The sequence below is a fragment of the Cupressus sempervirens genome, chromosome 7 (assembly GCF_028749045.1).
Source record: "Cupressus sempervirens isolate cs-2001-9-10 chromosome 7, ASM2874904v1, whole genome shotgun sequence".
Taxonomy (NCBI): domain Eukaryota; kingdom Viridiplantae; phylum Streptophyta; class Pinopsida; order Cupressales; family Cupressaceae; genus Cupressus; species Cupressus sempervirens.
This window is the reverse complement of record NC_143124.1, coordinates 711325389-711345099: the sequence shown is the minus strand read 5'-3', so window position 1 is coordinate 711345099 and position 19711 is coordinate 711325389. Positions and strand designations below refer to the sequence as shown.

At 35.2% G+C, this 19711-nt stretch overlaps 1 protein-coding gene across 2 annotated transcripts in view; it reads right to left on the bottom strand.

Moving 5' to 3' along the window:
* The window catches only part of LOC149549201 (uncharacterized), a 30259-nt gene extending 12423 nt beyond the window's left edge, over positions 1-17836 (bottom strand). The window contains exon 1 of one of the 2 annotated variants that reach the window (XM_089792622.1): positions 16766-17836. In XM_089792622.1, coding sequence (XP_089648748.1) covers positions 16766-17725 — 960 coding nt within the window. In that variant the 5' untranslated portion in view covers positions 17726-17836. The remainder of the gene's footprint in view (positions 1-16765) is intronic. The other variant, XM_089792623.1, reaches the window with a different exon arrangement.
* Positions 17837-19711: the final 1875 nt, after the last annotated feature.

The window sequence follows — 19711 nt, the reverse complement described above, 5'->3', positions numbered from 1 at the left end:
AGGCTTTCAAAACTTTAAATAAGGACTAGATTGACATGGTCATAGGCATGCGCTATGTCAAACTAGATAAACATGGCCTTCTCTTTTGGATGTTTCCACAAAGTGAACAACCTTTATAGCCACAAAAATGCCATCCAAAATTACCTCCTTGCTTCTCCAAAATAAGAGAGCTAAGCCATGGCTCAAGTCTCTTAGCAATCAATTTAGCAGTAATCTTGTAAAACAACATCGCACAGGCTATAGGCCCAAAAGGAATCAAAGTAAAATCCCTATCCTTTAGGAATGAGAGCCAGGACAATAGCATCGGTGGCTTTCAACATAAGTTTATTCTTTGAGACATCAAAACCACTTCCAAAAGATCCAACTTAACAATATCCCAAAACATTCTTTATAAAACTCTATTGGAAAACCATCAAGCCCAAGGCCTTCCCTTTCTTCATCTAGAAAACAATTTCCCACTAGTTCCTCTAAAGCGATGGGTTTTATTAACACAGCATTCGTCTCATTAGGAAACAATGAAGGGAAACACTGAGGGCCTCATCCTCCCTAGCTACAAGATTATCCTCAACAAATAAAGTAGAATAAAAATGAACCACCCTCTCTTCAAATCATCCTAGCAAATAAAGTTAAAGCCAAAATTTGAGAGAAGAATTAGAATTCTCTTGCCTCCTATCCTTAACAACAAGTGAGATTGGCCAGCCTCCTTAGCTCTAAAGGCATTACCAAAACATTGACTATTCCATATTTTCAACATATATTTAACAAATTGAAGTTTATTGGTAAAAGAAAGCATAGCGACTCCAATGTCCATGTTCCAACCCTCAGCCGCCCTTCAAACAACAAACAATGCCCCCAACAAAACCCATGCAGAAGGCAAACAACACAAAAAGAGCGAGTAGCACCTAGGGTAGGGTTGCCCTAGACAATACGCATCATCCTATCATACAAGGTAAATTTAATCACGATATGTTTCCACCTTGTCAAACTTCATCCTAGTTTTATTCTTGTCAAACAAAAACTTGAATTCAAACCTTGTGAAATACTATATTTATATACACATACACACACGCAAACCCACATACACGAGGACAAAAAACTGCATGTACCATGTACCCACATACCCAATTCTTCTACCCATAACCATGCTTGTACCCATACCAGCAACTTAGGTAGACACTTAACAAGAGCAGAAGCAAAAATCTTGCAAAGATCAATCACTAAAGGAAAAAGATTCTTAACAAAAAACCCGAATTACCCAATCTACCACCTTCCATTCCTCCCCTTGTTAAACCACAATGAGCATGTGTCCACCTCTAGGAATTGGCAAGCCAAACAGAGGCAACAACTGGTATAAGTGGACAAGTGAATAGAGTTGAACCCATATTTGAAAAATATACTCACAGAATTAATGTCCGGGGCAATATTACTTTTCTCCAAAGTCTTATTTAACGTCTGTGGGATCACAAAAGAAACTTAAATAAAATGATACAGATCAATACTGTAAAGAAGACCTCATTGATTTGAATCTATTTCAGTTTTGTCTACATGACATGCTCATTCCATTAAGGTAGCAGTCCCATGGACAAGATTTCTGCTCCTATTTTCACTGCCCTTGGGATCTTGTGTAAGTTGCCAGTACTGCTACAAGGAAAAATAGAACCTAAGCAAGAACAGCCTGGGCATCTAAAACATTTCAAAAATAGACATTTGGCAAATTTGGAGCAGAGGAATTAAAGATTCAGTGTTGGCTTCTTAACAAATTTATTGCCAACCGGCAGCTTACTGAGTGATTTTTTTTCACATATATTTTAATATAAATGACTTTTTATGCTGATGTCTCCCACATTCTCCCATTATGAAAAATTTACTCTCTCAGAGCCACTAATTTAAGACAGCCCAGCACTATTGTAGTGGTTGCTTCTAGCAACCACATGATACCTTCAAAATACTAGAAAAGAAAAAATTTAACTTGACCTTAGATTAAATCTTAAATTAGATGCACCCGATATGAAGGGAAGATGCTCATAAGCCTCAATTCTTCCTAGGTCCTAGTCAGTAGCTACAGGAATCCTTCAAAATAATTGAAGAAACCTTGATACTGGTCTTTTAAAATTGGATCTTGTAATAAGTAGCACCTTTGAGAGAAGAGTATGAATCTACAAGCCCCTCACACACAGTCTAGGGGGGGAAATTGCATAATAATGGTGCATTTATTCTACAAATGTACAATAAATTTTGAATGCAGTCCTAAAAAATTGCTCAGTTTCAAGGGATAAGCTACCATAAATCCCTCCAAATGAGTTCTCACTACGGAAACTATTTCCCTAATTAAGACTCCCTGGAGTGAGCATTCTGAGGTTTTCTCAAATGGTAATACAGAAAAATTTCAGGATATTCTACAATTCATAAAGTCTTGTAAGAGACGAAATCTTTTCTTTAGGAGATTTTAAGGATTTAACTTGCAGAAACTCATCAAATTATTCTTTGTAAAGGAAGGCCACAATTGCATTGCCATCTTAACTTTTAAAAATCTTAGCTACTCCCACAAATATTTCACCTCCGCCACCAGCAATGGCTGACCTTATTCCTTAAAAGGCCACTGCTCTATTTTCAGGAAAAGATTCTAAACTTAAGTGCAAGAATTTTCACCTTCTATGGGATACTGCCACATCAAAAGAACAAGGGCAATGGTCCCTACACGTAACCCACCTTAAAAATAAACAGAAAAGTCCCATTAAAAAACCAGCTGAATAAAAATATTTGTTTTACTTCCCTCGTAACATTATAAACCATAACTACAAGAATTTCCCAAACTCACCAAGACTCAATGTGTTACATCCCAAAGTTTTGACCTAATTAATATAAGTTTATAACCGTCGTGATGATTAGTTAAAACTATCAAATGTCATGATTATGTGAAAAGGGAAATTATAGTTAACTGTTTATTTCATGTGAAATTGATTTGTTATAATCTCGTGTATTAAAAATTGGTTAATTGTTTATCATGTTTACTTGTTTATTGATAATGGTAGTTAGTTGTCACATTTATCAGTTAATATAATCTAATGTTCGATTTAAATGGAGGAACTTTCTATTATTGTGGAAATGTTGCACTGGTGGCTGCAGGAGCAGACGAAAGGGAGAAAGCATTGCTAAACGGGACTCAAGGAATGGGGCACTATCCTAGTCCATCATTCAATCAAGTATGACCTCTAACTACCTTGATAGAAGATTTAGCGACTTCACAATAGAGTACACTATTGGACAAATCATGAGCTACTTGGTCAAACATTTAAAATCAGTGAACATCTAAATGTCTTGTTTAGAACAATTACCTCTCTTTTGTTCTAAGACACCGGCAATGTTATCATTATAAGTTATTATATAAATGTGTATGTGTATATATATATATATATATATATATATGATGTCACCATAATACAATAATGATATCTATAATCATGCTTATTAGTGTATGTGTGTGTGTATACGCGTGCATATACAGAGGGAATATGATGTTAGAAATAAATCATATGTATTCTCTAAATCACACACATATATAGATGTACGTATACATAAAGGTATGATCGTAGATATAACAAAATAGCATGATGATACATTATATTTAAAATTATATATTTATATATACACATGTATATAATGGTTTTAAATAAGAAACCATGGAAAAATACAAACTTTATAATTCCTCTTGTTGAGAGGTGGCCATCTCAAGTTGGCACCCATCTTTCAAATCGATGATCTTTTAAAAACTATTGATCTTGAAACCGACATTGTGGTACCGAGTTGGGAGCTACAAGACTCCACAGATGTGGATGAATAAAGATGGTATTCTATTGTTCGCATAACATCAAACCAGCTGACGCTGCAAATTACCTTCTATTCTTTTCGATTTTCTCTCTCACATATTTCACTAACAATCGGGCCATCAAAACCTCACAGTGGTGGTATCATACAAAGCTGATTTCAAATCGACCATTGACATATTTCACTCAAGTTATGAATTTCTCTCCATTCTAAGTTTTCCATTTTAGCGTCATGGCTAATAGAATCTTTTTTCGGCAACATTAGAAACACCTCTATCGAGCATGATATTAAGCATATCTTTGAGGCTCGATATGCAAGGGATCTCATACATTTCTTCTTTTGTAATCAAATTACTTTCTTTATGAGTCCTGTAACAAAATCTGATTTCAAATCATGATATATTGATATACGCACTAGTACTTGTTGTATACCAGCTAAACATGTGATAAGATCTCAGTATGATGTGATAGTCTTCGAGGACTTACCCAAGGCTAGTGAAGCCAATGATAGTGGGTGGAGAGGGGTGGTGATCTGGTATTTGATGCCCATCTAAATCCTTGGCCAAGGTTGATTGGAGGCATGCTTGCCCATTTTGATCACAAGATGTCGATGGTGCCAGCTATGCAGGCATGCTTGCCTATTGCTGAACAGACACTCTAAACACCGGTAAGCTCATATAGCTGTACTGTAGTGCCCCACACCTAACCCGAGGTACGGAGGGCCTTTCTTGTTTAAAAATTGTGTGGGGATTATATAAGGTCCATGGTTGGGAGGTTAAGCCTAAGTCAATGCTTCTCCTTCTCTTTGAAAGTTGAGGCTTGATCAACGCAACAGCAAATATTACAATTACATGTATGAAATCTGATTTCTTATCTAGCCCTTGTTAATTATCAGCATAGATTTCATTTGTAGTTTCTTTCCAATTATAGATTAGAATTGTCATTTTCATTCAAATGATTATAAATGTTGAGAATATGATTTTCAAATCCTTTTATAAATGAATTAGAATACATTACTTTCGCTATGGCATTTATCATGATAATCTTGCTTGATGTAGAATCGTACTCTTTTCCTCTATGTGATCATTTAACGGTTATAAATTCTAGGACACAAAATTGTTTTATACATTTATAGTATAGGGTAATTACTTAGGACTTGACCTTAGGTAAAAGTCATCTATTTTTAACATTGGGAAAATCCGTATGTTACATATGGTATCAAAGCGTTGGGTTCAACACTGAACCTCAGGCTCATCACTTAACCAATTAGTAACCTTAAAAAAATAAGATCTAAATGTAGCAAGATGTACACACGGAAGACTCCTCACAAGAAAGCACGGCATCCCTACATTTTTCTACTTGATTAAGAACATACCAAAGTATGACTATTCCTATTTCCATGCCCCAGGACAATGAAACCTTAACACAAGCACTACAACAAATGAAGGAAAGGGTCAGATGGACTCCTACCAAGAAGGTAACTTATAGGGACAAACTCATCAAAGCATGGAATGTCCGCCAGGCTAACCCCCTTATGCTCTTTCATATAACTTGGATGGTGCGGGATATGCACAGAACTGAAACTAAACAAGAAACCTCAGAATACGACATCGGAATGATCAAATTTGTATTTCATTGTAATAACCTCAGAAGAGGAAATTTTGCAAATAAAATCTGCTACAAATGTAGCTAAGAAATTAAGAAGATAAATAACAATTAGCCGAATTCTCGTCTATTTTTATGTTTTATTTTTATTTTTTTCTCTTCCTCAAAAAAAAAAAGGAGAAAGCATGAGCAGGAAATTAACTCAAACCTTGTATTTACTTTCAAGCCAATTAAATAGGAAACATGAACAACAATGGGAACATTGCAACAATGAAATGACTAATGAGAACAATCCACCCTTTCCCTCGGATTTGCTGCTTCAAGTTTGGCAAGACACGCAAACGAAGCTAGAAAATATGGAAAAAAAAAATGAATAATTTGGCAGCCCAGATACAGCAAGGCCAATGGTTACCCCAAACTTTCTACGACTACATGCTGATGGACTTCCAAAACCTTAGACAAGATGTCTAGACACAAATACTGGGAAAAATTCACTCGCTTGTTGAAATACATACCTCTGTATCAGCAAGACAAGAACTTAAAAGTTAGAAAGTTTATCATGGGATTAAATAATAGGATCGGAGGAGTAGCAGATGTTCTTAATCCTTGAAGCATGGAAGAAGCCCTAGAAAAAGTTATTCGTCAGGAAGATAAAGTAAAAAGAGATGTTTCTATCTAGGATAATAAAAAAAAAACTAATTGGAACTCAGAGGGAGCAAATTCAGGATCCTACAAAAAAACAATTTAGGAACTTCAAACCCAATAAACCAAAGCCGAGAGGAAACGGTAATAAAGAATTCAAAGGTAATTCCAATGCAAACAGGAATACTAAAGGAAATGTAAAGAAAGGACCACTAGCGGGATGTTACAATTGTGGTGGGGATCACTACGCCAAGAAATCCCCTGGTAAGTTGAACACCAAAGCCTGTTTATCAGCAGAGGATTCATGCAGTAGTGTACAACTAGCAGAAAGAACAATAGCTAGGTCCAATTGAAACTCCGAGTAAGATTTACGAAAACCCTATTTCTATATTAATAGATACCGGAGCCTCAGAGTGTTTTATATCCCTAGAGTTGTTAAGTAAATTTTCAAAGAGGTCCAGTTACATGGCAAAACCATGGACAGTTCAGTATGCAAACCAATCAAGGGCTAAGGTAGAGCAATGTTTGTTTGAGGCTCGGGATGACTTTCCAAATTTCTCTACAAAATTGAATCTATATGTAGCACCTCTTGGGTCCTATGACATCATCATAAGCATCCACTGGCTTAGCAAACACAAGGCCAAGGTTGATTGTCTCACCAAGACAGTAGAATGTTTGGATGATCCAGGCAATCTTGTAAGTATCAAGGGAGTTTTGCAAAAAATCAAGCTATGCCAGATATTTGCCATGCAACTCAAAATATGTAGAAGAAAAGGATGTGAGATTTTTGCAATTAAGATTGAGGACTCAAGAAAGAACAAAAATGATCTAGAAGATGGAGAAATAAGGGGAAAATAAGAAAAATCATTTGAGGATAAGTATCCATATCTCAAGAAATTTCAGGATGTGTTTCTAGAGGAACTTTCAGGACTACCCCCATCTAAAGTGTTTGATTTTACTATAGACTTGGTACCTGTGGCAAAACCTATATCCTAAGCTCCTTATTGAATGACCACCACAGAGTTGATGGAATTGCAAATACAGTTGCAAGATATGCTAGATAAGAAACTTATTTGACCCAATGTCTCACCCTAGGGAGCCCCTGTGTTGTTTGTCAGGAAAAAGGATGGAACTATGAGACCATGCATAGATTATAAGATGCTTAACAAGGTCACCATTAAGAACCGGTACCCGCTTCCTAGAATTGATGATCTATTTGATCAGATGAAAGGTGTTACTGCATTCTCAAAATTTGACCTAAGGTCAGGATATCATCAGCTCTGCATCAAAGATGAAGACATTCACAAGACTGCGTTCAGAACTAGAAATGCACATTATGAATTTACTGTACTAGCCTTTGGGCTAACCAATGCTCTAGAAGCCTTCATAAACTTGATGAATAGCATTTTTCAAGACTGTTTGGGTAAATTTGTATTGATCTTTATCGATGACATTCTAATCTACTCACAAAACGAAAGAGAACATCAAGAGCATTTAGAGATGGTTCTACAGAGGTTACAAGAACATAAACTATATGGGAAGTTGTCTAGTGTGCTTTTTATCAAATGGAGATCCAGTGCTTAGGACACATTATATCAGCTCAAGGTATAGTCGTAGGCCCAACAAAGATTAAAGCAATCATAGAATGGCCTATACCTAGGAATGTGACAAAGGTCAAGAGTTTCATGGGTCTGTCAGGATTTTATAGAAAGTTTGTTAAAGATTTTTCTAGGATAGCCTACCCTATCACCTCGCTTCAAAGAAAAGCAAAGAAATTCATTTGGACTGAAAAATGTCAAACAACCTTTGAGTACATGGGGGAGAAGTTAACTACTGCACCAATACTTAGTACCGGATCCCTAAAAGGAATTTGTGGTTATAACTGATGCATCTGGGGAAGGGTTAGGAGGTGTAGTGATGCGAGAGGATCAAATTGTTGTATATGAGTCGAGGAAGCTAAAAAATTACAAATAAAATTACGCCCCAAATGATTTAGAATTAGTCACCATTGTGCATGCCCTCCAAATGTGGAGACATTATCCTTTTGAACTTCGATCAGATCACCACGACGTCAAGTAAATTTTCGCTCAACCAACGGTAATGCCAGACAAAGGAGATGGTTGGAATTTCTAGCAGATTATGATTTTGAAATTAGCTACATTAAGGACAAGGAGAATAAGGTAGCAGATGCCTTAAGCCGGCAAAGGCATATCTCCACTATAGCGATCATAAATATCAGATTAAAGGATCAAGTACTGCAACATCTAACAGAAGATGAATTCTATACTGAGATCAGCCACGCACTTCTCAGAGACCCACAGGATCCCAGGTATAAAGATTACAAATTGGAAGGGGATAGGTTATTGAGATACAGAGGCAAGATGTACATACCCAAAGTTCCAGAAATCCGAAGAATGATTTTAGAAGAATTTCACACAATTCCCTATTCTAGACACCCTGGAGTGACCAAGATGATGGCAGATATAAAACCATTGTATTTTTGGAAGGATATGAAAGGAAAAATAACAAATTATGCGGTTGGGTACAAGACTGTCAAAGAGTCAAGGCGGAGCATCACTAACCAGCTAGCCTCCTACACACAAATGAGGTACCTGAATGGAAATGGCAAATATTCACTATGGATTTCATACAAGGGTTACCCATGACCTAGAATAGACACAACAACATCCTAGTAGTAGTAGACAGATTAACCAAAGTAGCTCACTTCATACTCGGTAATTTGACCGATAGAGCATCAGAAATTGCTCACAAGTTTGTGCAAGAAATTTTCAGACTCCAAGAAATTCCAGAAAAGATTATATCTAATAGGGATGCAAGGATAACATTCAAATTTTGGCAAACATTATTCTTCACCTTGGGAACCAAACTAAATATTAGTTCTGCTTATCATCCAGAAAGCAATGGCCAAACAGAAAGAGTTAACCAAGTTTTTGAGGGCCTTCTGAGAGTTTATTGCATGGATCGACAATACTAATGGGAGATGTATCTACCCTTAGTAGAATTTGCTTATAATAACTCCTATCAATCCGCTATTAAGAGGGCACCCTTTGAGGCCCTATATGGTCATAAATGCAGAGCCCCTGTAAGTTGGAATCATGTTGAAGACATAATTATCATTGGGCCAAAAATACTAAAGGAGATGGAAGAACAAGTAACTCAGATCCATCAGAGTTGAACAAAGCAAATGATAGACAGAAAAGTTATGCAGATGCAAAAAGAATACCTAGATAATTCTCAGTGGGAGAAAAGGTCCTATTAAAGGTTAAACCCCAAAAGAGTACCATTAAGTTCAGAAAGAATGCGAAATTGGCCCCAAGATATGTGCGACCCTTCGAGGTGCTAGAGGTTGTAAACCCAGTAGCTTATAGAATCGCACTACCGCCAACCCTTGCCAGGATGCATAATGTCTTCCATGTGTCATATCTTAAGAAATATATCACTCATCATAAACATATAATTGATTGGAATCCTTTACAAGTACGAAACCCAGGGTTGGTGGAAATAGAACCACTCAGAATACTCAAGATGTGTAAGCTCCACTTAAGAAATCGAGACATAACCCAATGCAAGGTCCAGTGGGACCAGTATGCTGAACAAAACACTACTTAAGAAGACTGATGAGATTTTCCAAAAATTTCCCCATCTTTTCTCCAAGATCAAGGCATAAACATTTTTTTCTTGTTGTGATTAAAACATTATGTGATTACATAAGTACTTTTTCTTAATTTTATTTGTAAAAAAATTCATCAAGGACAATGAAAACATAAGGTTGAGCGTATGTTACATCCCAAAATTGACCTAATTATAATAAGTTTATAGTCATTGTGATGATTAGTTAAAACTATCAAATGTCATGATCATGTAAAAAGGGAAGTTATTTTTAACTGTTTATTTCATGTGAAATTGGTTTGTTATAATCTTGTGTATTAGAAATTGGTTAACTGTTTATCATGTTTACCTGTTTATTGATAATGGTTGTTAGTCGTTGTTACATTTATCAATCAATATATTCTAACGTTTGATTTAAATGGAGGAACTTGCTATTATTGTGGAAATGTTGCACAGTGGTTGCAAGAGCAGACGAAGGGGAGAAAGCATTGCTAAATGGTATTCAAGGAATGGAGCACTATCCTAGTCTATCATCTGATCACTAGGTATGACCTCTAACTACCTTGATCAAGGATTTAGCAACTTCACAATAAAGTACACCATTGGACAAATCAATGAGCTACTTGGTCAAACATTTAAAATCAGTGAACATCTAAATGTCTTATTTAGAACAATTACCTCTCTGTTGTTCTGAGACACCGACAATGTTATCATTACAAGTTATTATTAAAATGTATATATATAAATATATGATGTCACCATGATACACTGATGATATCTATAATCATACACTGATGATATCTATAATCATACTTATTAATATATGTATATATATATATATATATATATGTGTGTGTGTGTGTATACAGAGGGAATATGATAGAAATAAATCATATGTATTCTCTAAATCACACACGTATATAGATGTACGTATACATATAGGTACGATCATAGATATAATAAAATACATGATGATACATTATATTTAAAATTATATATATATATAATGTTTTTAGATGAGAAACCATGGAAAAATATGAACTTCATAATTCCTCTTATTGAGAGGCGGCCATCTCAAGTTGGCGCCCATCTTTCAAATTGATGACCTTTTAAAAACCGATGATCATTTAAAAATTGTTTATCTTGGAACTGACATCGTAGTACCGAGTCAGGAGCTACAAGACCCCGTAGTTGTGGATGAATAAAGATGGTATTCTATTGTGTGCATAACATCAAACCAGCTAACACTGCAAATTAACTTCTATTCTTTTCGATTTTGTATCTCACATATTTCCCCAGCAATCGAGCCGTTAGAACCTTATGGTGGTGGTATCATACAAAGCCAATTTCAAATCGACCATTGACATATTTTGCTCAAGTTATGAATTTCCCTCCATTCTAAGTTTCCCATTTTAGCGTAATGGCTAATAGAATCTGTTTTCGGCTGCATTAGAAACACCTCTATCAAGCATGATATTAAGTATATCTTTGAGGCTCGATATGTAGGGGATCTCATACATTTCTTCTTCTGTAATCAAATTACTTTCTTTACAAGAGTTTTGTAGCAAAATCTGATTTCAAATCGTGATATACTGATATACATGCTAGTACTCGCTATATACCAGTTGTGAAAATTGTTCAAAGGAAACATGCAATAAGATCTCAATATGTGATAGTCTCCAAGGACTCACCCAAGGCTAGTGAAGCCAATGATGGTGGAAAGGGAGTACTACTCCAAAGGAAAGAAACAACACAATCAAAACTTCCATACATGAACATTAAATTTTTAAAATGGTTATTAAAAATCAAGTCAGATCATGATTGTCAAATTTTACTCTATTGTTAAGTCGAGCAATGGTGATCGGGTATTTGATGCCCATCTAAATCCTTGGCCAAGGTTGATTAGAGGCATGCTTGCCTATTTTGATCACAAGATGTCAGTGGTGCCAGCTATACAAGCATGCTTCCCTATAGCTGAGCGGACACTGTAAACACCGATAAGCTCGGATGGCTGGACTGTAGTGTGCCAAGCCTAACTCGGGATAGGGAGGGCCTTTCTTGTTTAAAGATTGTGTGGGGATTATATAAGGTCCATGGTTGGTAGGTTAAGCCTAAGTCAATGCTTCTCCTCTTCTCCAAAGGTCGAGGCTTGATCAACGCAACAGCAAATATTACAATTACATGTATGAAATCTGATTTCTTATCTAGCCCCTACTTATTATCAGCATAGATTTCATTTCTAGTTGCTTCTCAATTATATAAATGGCTTAGATTAGAATTGTCATTTTTATTCAAATGATTATAAATGTTGAGAATATGATTTTCAAATCTTTTTATACATGAGTTAGAATACATTACTTTAGTTGTAGCATTTATCATGATAATCTTGCCTAATGTAGAATCTGTAATGACCCTTTCCAATAGGCCACTAAACAAAACCCTAAATTTAATACACGGCTAAAGTATATTGTTGAAATAAGGAAATAATAGTGCCAATGTATTCATTCAATGAAAACCAAATGTTTTTACAAATGATATGTCAATTTTCAGCACTGAAACATTATGACCTAGCACATTACAGACAACCCTAACTGGCTGTATACAATTGAGAACTTATTACAACTACAAACTGAAATGAGAACCTGGATTGGTCAGATACTGGAGACTGACTGCTTAAGATGATATGGTGAAAGTGCAACTCCACTTGAAACTCCAAACTAGCAATTAAGCACAAGTGAAAGGACTGAAATATCCTTCCCACAGCTGCAATAATTCAAGTGATCTTTCACACCCTCAAAATTGCGTACCAATTGAGAGTTTTTGTTCTCAATGGCCAATTGTGACTACTTGTAGAAACCCTAGGCTCCACAACGCACATCAGCAAAAAGAACTAATAAATCTCGATGATAGGCAATGAGCCCTCAATGCCTATTTATTATTTTTTTCTCGATAGGTTGGCCTCCTTTTTAATTTTTTCTCCGCTTCTTCCAGCAACCTCTAGAAGATTGTTTTATTTAATGACTTTATAAAATATATCGCTTTATTAAGTTAATAATTAACTCCTCCAAAAATAGGGACATTACAGAATCATACTCTTTTCGTCTATGTGATCATTTAACGATTATAAATTCTAGGGCACAAAACTGTTTTATACATTTATAGTATAGGGTAATTACTAAGGACTTGACCTCAGGTAAAAATCATCTATTTTTAACATTGGGAAAATTTGTATGTTACACAATGACTCTTCAGGCAATTAACACTAAATGAATCTAGAGTACTTGTTACCCAAGTACTTAGCAAATCAAGTACAATTAACCAAGTTTGCTGGACTCGCTGGACCCACCAATTCCCAAAGATGAAGACTTGGCTAAAACAAGTACATTGGAAAACAATGAGACTTTTTATTTGGTCTACTATGGCAAGGACTCCACCCATTAACCTCATCTTATATTGCAAATGGGAGCATGCCGAGAATACTGCTCTTGAACCCCATAAGGAGTGCTTCCCCTCCGTCCGACTAGGGAAACCCCACAAGAGGCATCTCCCTTGACCTTGACCCTGCTCGCTGCGCTACTCCCTAATGCCACTAGAGGTGTTACTCACAAATCCTCAAATCTCGTTTTAATAACAAAGAAATGTAAAGCTTTTATAGCCATGTTAGATGGATGAAGAACAGTTCCTTATTTTTCCAACTTTTCCCCAACTAACATCCCAATAATCAAATTACATTTATACTCTAATTTTCTCAATGTAGAGACTGCACCCACAAAACAAGTGCCACATCAGCAATCTCCATAAAATGCAGAAAGTCTACAAGAGCCAAGGTCATTGACAAGTCAATTATTATAACATCCATTAAATTCAAAAGATATATATACATATGAAGGAAGAAAATTAAAAAACAAGTTCTAATTCAAAATAACAATTTACCAAGGTTTATGAACTTCATAAGCCACAGAGACCATAAATCAGTTACCAAAATACCAAGATGTTCTAGGCTCCAGAATCTGCTCAAGAACACAAAAGGGCGAGAATATTGTAGGAGTCCTTTACCACCCTACCACAAAGTTGATAAACTTCCCCAAGATCTTTCCTAACATGAGATATACCCAACCCAGCATCAAGTAAATCTAAACAAGCAAAACAAAGAGATCAAATTGTGCTGCAAAATAGTGTCGAGAATGCACTAAAGTCAGAAAAACGTATCAAAATAACAGAAGCAACCTTATAGGTAACAATTTAACAATATAACTTGTGGATGGAGCTTCTCTAAATGAGATTAATTCATAATGTAGATGCTAAAAAATGTTAAATGTCTTGAAAGAAATTATTACACCATATAAATTCAACAACCTTGTCAGGCTCTAAATCAATCCTGAATATAGAAAACCAGATAACTGAACCAATCACCAAATGGCTTGGGCTATAATATTCTCCAATCTTCAAATACATGTATTTAGACAGCAACAAGATCACAAATGATTAACCATTATGTTTAAATCTCTGCCTCAAAATCAAATAAAAACAACATCGGAGTTTCACTCCAATAGCACAACAAAAAGAACAAGTGGATAGTTATAAAGTATAAACTGAATATGATTAACAAAGTACAGAACAAGCCTAAGAACAGAAGCCAACAATTAAGTGGACATCTCTTGATTTTGGTGAAACATCAGCTGTCTGAATGATATCTAGAAGTTAAAACTAACTGACAAAAGAGAGACCAGTCCAGCCTTGTGGGATTCAAGCATATATAGAATCATTGTATGTTGCTTATAGTTTTAGAACATAATCCAAGATGGTTCAAATCAGGCTCTAAATTGGATAATGGCCCTCCTACAAGGGATCCCTTCAAGGGAGCTAAAAAGATCAACAATAAGCCCTTAGACAGTACTTCAAAATTAATAAGCTCCAAAGAACAAACCACTCTACTTAGCTAACACCCCAAAAAAAATGTACAAGCTGTATCTAAAAATCGGACCAAAAATGTGTTTGGAACCTCGTCTTGATAAGGCTTCAAAGGACTCTTGAAGGGCAGCAAACGATCTTTGATCCCTGAAAATCTAGCCCATGTAAAGATCTTGATTGTGTAGATAATTTCAATATAATTTGATGCAAAGTCCTCTGTAGAATAGATGAGGGAAGGCCAAAAAAGGGAACAAAAGTTCTAGCTCACACAATTTCCAACCTATCTCACATCGAATCCATGAAAAAATGTCTTACACAGTAAATAAAATAAAAATCTGAGGATTACCTTGGAAGCTCAGACCTCTCCGTTAACATTGAGCTATGGGAGATGAAAATATCGGTGCATTTGGTATGCTATACAGTCTACAGTCATCACACGCGTATCATAAAATTGAGGCCTTTACCATTTGGTATGCATTGACAAGACTGCCTCAGTCGTACTCTCCCTTCCTCCCTGCCTTGTTTGACTTTACTCAAAATTCCTACCCAGCTTGGAATGAACTCTGTGAACCTTTCATAATCCGTGAGCACCTCCCACACACTCCGCTCCTCTGCCTCGATCACCAGCCCCTGCTCACCCGTCTCCCCCTCCATGATGTAAACCACTCCTTTTCCTTTCCAAGTGAAAAGCTTGGAGGGAACAAGGGATGGAGAGGTAGTAATTGCAATCATAATGAACAGGGTGTACAGGTGCACAGATGTAGTGCCAATAAAACAACCTCCTTAGCCAGCATGCTGCAAGTGCAAATACAAGAATCTCCCAAGGAACCATCTAACAATTTGTGTCCTTCCTAGAGAAATCACTCCCAGCGTCCTTCCCGCCAATAGGAATATAAATCACCACAGGCATGCCATTTAGATTTGTAAAATATAGGAAAATGACCATCAATGCTGTCAGATACTGGTCTGAAGATTCTCTTAATTAGAGTCTTTTAATTAAATTAGTAACTGATGTTTTTAAATTCCTACTCTCCACAAAAGAAATATAACTGTTTAAATTCCTCTATTCTAATTTACTCAACAAAAGGAAATATTTTCAACTTCAGAAATTTTGACAAAATCCAGGTGACAACAAGAATACCGATTTATTCGGTTTATAAGAAAACAGATTGTGACACTCAGTAAAAACCTATCCTAAGTAATGCTGTTCAGGTTATTGCAGCAATTGCAAAATTGTTTGAGATAGAATCACATGATTCTACATAGTGCTAGTATTAGTATTGTTGGGCTAAGAAGAAAAGCTCTTTTCTACCATAGCTCATGGCTCTGTGAAATTTTTTAATGCCCTCATTATCATCATAATTTATGAGTTTTGCACACCTTAAAGACTTGACAATATTTATATGTGCAAAAATATTGTTGACTTTAGCTAAAATCTGCTTTTATACTCGTGCGATTGATGTATAATTATGTATGCAATATAAGTAGCTTCTATGTAATTAACTAATTGTGTCTTCATATATTGTACATTGAAGGGTGCATGAAACTAGTTTGAAAGCCTTAAATTCATATAGTTCAGGGTTTTTTCAAATTGTCGCGTATTATAACACTGTTATAAATTCTAATACAGAACTTAAAACGTTTCAAATAATAAATAATTCTATATGGCAACACAACCGCCTCTATATCACCTTAACTTCCGTAAACCAAAAATAGTAAGTAGTAAATTTGGAAAAAATTGAAATAATAAGTGGGAGCTAGATGAAAATTTCATATCCTATGGAAACATTTCCCTCCAAAGGAATCCCAAATAGCTCACAAGCATTATTAACTCAAAAGGATCCTAAATTAACTCAGCTCCATTCCTTTAAGATATGTCTAACCTTTGTTGATAGAAAAAACATGACCTGAGCCGGGTGACATTATTAACTCAAAAGGATCCTAAATTAACTCAGCTCCATTCCTTTAAGATATGTCTAACCTCTGTTGATAGAAAAAACAAGATCTGAGCCGGGTGACCACTAAGACGTAAGCTTTATAGGCGATCCGGTGTTTCAATCAAAAATTCAAAATTTAATTTTCTGAAACAAAATACACAACATAAAACCATTCAATTATATAACTGAAAGTAAGAAACATATGAAATTATAGACCTTAACTTCGTCTGGAGGAGGAATGCATCCCCGGGGAACCATTAAACTATTAGGCTTTGCTATGCTCGGCAATCGGTCAGAATTCCATCCCAACATTGTGCAGATGGAACGGCCATAGCCGCGATGTGCCGCCAACTTCTTCGTTTTCATAATCTTCATAGCATGCTGAATGAGACTCACGCAATCTGGAAACTTCTTCCCCGCCTTGGCACCAACGGCAGCACAAACCAGGCACTCAAAGCTCCCACAATTGCAATTCTGCTCATAGAACTTCCTCAGCTCTTCATCCCGAACAAACAGCTTGTCAAAAAACTCCTCCGCGGAGACTTCCCTGGCATGAGCACCGGACGGCGCACAGTCAGAATCTTTATCATCATCATCATCTTCCGTGTCGTCCTCGCTGTCGGGACCTTTGCTCAAGAAGTCCTTACAAGCTCGAGTAGCTCTGTTCTGCAGTCTCAGCTGGGCCAATTGTCGTTCTTCCTCCTCGGACAAAAGTAACCCCTCAGACTTCTGCGTAGTCCATTCAGCTGGAGCGCTCTTCTTTTCGTCTTCCCATGGATAGGGATTCCAATTGTCATCATTATCTACCTCAGGGTAATCTAGGGTTTCAGAGAGAGGTTCACCTGTCTGCCAGTCCGAAGTTTCTCCCTGGTTCTTCTCTCTGCGCTGCTTCTTCCTCTCCTGCATGGATTCAGAATCTGATTCTGAATCTGATTCAGCTGATGCGTCCTCGTCCTCATAGAAAGATGAGCTTTCCTCCTCTTCATTAGCAGGGGGAATATACATCCCAAGAGTTCGATCCGGTGGGGGGCCCAGGTGCCACAATGAGTGCAAAAAGCGTACATCCTCTGCTAACCTCTCCTCAGTAAAAAATGTTGAAGAAGATGGGGCAGTATAATATAATGCCATGGGATTCATGGCATGATGAAGGTGATTGTACATTCTACTGTCCTGCATTTTTCCCTGTATTGCGTGCAAACTCAGAGTAAACTACTGCAGGTTTTTATCATTTTTGTTCATAGCCCTCCTTGCATCTGTTAAACCCTCCTGATGATGTTCTGCAACACTCTATTTTTCCACTCAGCTTAGGGTTTATATATGTGGGGTTACGGGTTTAGCTGGGTTAAGGATTTGCCGAAGCTGGCATTGCAAATTTGTGGACCTGACCAGAGTTAGTGGAGCATTTTGTAGAGTCCCAAGAGCCAAGAAAAATATTTTCCTTTTTATCTTAAGCTGCGGCTTAAAGTGGGGACACACAAAATTTAGTGCGCAGTTATGAATACTCAATATATTGAGCTGATAGATTTTGTGAGTTTTCAAAGCTTAGATTTTGGAAGGTAGGCCTATTAGGGCTCACCTATAGATATATTGGGGAATAATAAAAAGGTTCATGTCACTTAAAAGTGGCGACTAATGTTTTGGGATAATTTGTTCTTATTAATCTTCTTATGGAGAATTGGGTGAGTTGTTTTATATTGAAGTTATTAAAATTAAATTTATTTTTTATGCATCTTCATTATTAGTTCTTCTTACAAGTAATTTATGCTTTTGCTTTTAGTCCATTGTATTAATAGCTGCACCAATCAAATTTTAGATTTCATTCATATAGTAATGTTTGCAAAAAGTTTTGTAATTTGCATGATTTTTTGGAATTGAAAAATACAATTTTTTGAAAACTTTATTGGCTCATGAGGAAAAAGGTAATGAAAAAATTTAATTTTCTTCAACAAAAATACAACTATTTTTTCCAACACCTCTATTAATGCAAGTATTAATTGCAACTTTATATTTTCTTTTCTAGTGACAAGTGGATAAATTTTATTAAAAAATAATCATTTTCCTAACACCTAATGAATGCATTAATTTCAATTTTACTTTTTCCACACTTGTGACTAGTGGACAAACTTTTTTTTAAAAAGACGATCACTTTTAATTGATGTATATTTTTGTAATTTGTAAAATGCTATTAAATATAGATATTTTAATCAAATATAGGTATTTTAATCAAATATAGACATTTTAACTCTTTTAAATTGTCAATTTCTAAAAATTATTTTTTATATAGCTTATATTCATATTTATTTTAATTTTAATTTATATATAAGTTTAAATTAGAATTTAGTTTCTTTTATTTTGACATATCTAAACCAATGCTTTTAATAGATTTATTGTTTATTTTTTATTTTTATATATAATTTTTATTATATTGATATTTTTAATTTATACTTTAAAATACATAATACTAATTTTGTATCAATTTTAATAAAGTTCAAATTGTTTAGCTTTGTATATTATCAACTTTATTTATGATAAGTGTGTTTGATTTTTTTAAAGTATAAATGTTATTTTGAAATTAATTTATGTTTATTTATTTTTATGCATTAGATTTAAGCTTAAGAATATTGTCCACCTTCTTCAATTAGATGAATTTATCACTTAAACAAGATATATCAAACAATTTCATCATTAAAATTAATCAATTTAACTCTTTTTTTAAAAATTATATAATTTTATCTATATCTTATATATAATTAGTTCATAAATATCTTTGGTCTCATAAATGTTCTTTACGATGTCATCTAATTTTAATTTACCATGATACTATAATATTTATTTATATATTCTTTTACTATTTTAATTAATATATATCATTGCAGTTATATAATTTAATAATATACTGACTATACTCTGTAATTTAATTTAGCTTACCGCTATAATATTCTATTTGTCATTGCTATTTATTTGTTATTTTATTAAACTAAATACATTATATTTTAACGAAAACCTACTTCAATCAACCATAAAATCATGAAGGCTGGAACTTTGGCGCTTGCACCCCTTGTTTATGTTCATTTTTGTTGATAGTTTTTTTATATTTTCATTCAAAAATAAAAGGTAAAATGTAGTGGTTGTTAAAAGAAACATTGCACTCTTGAGATCATT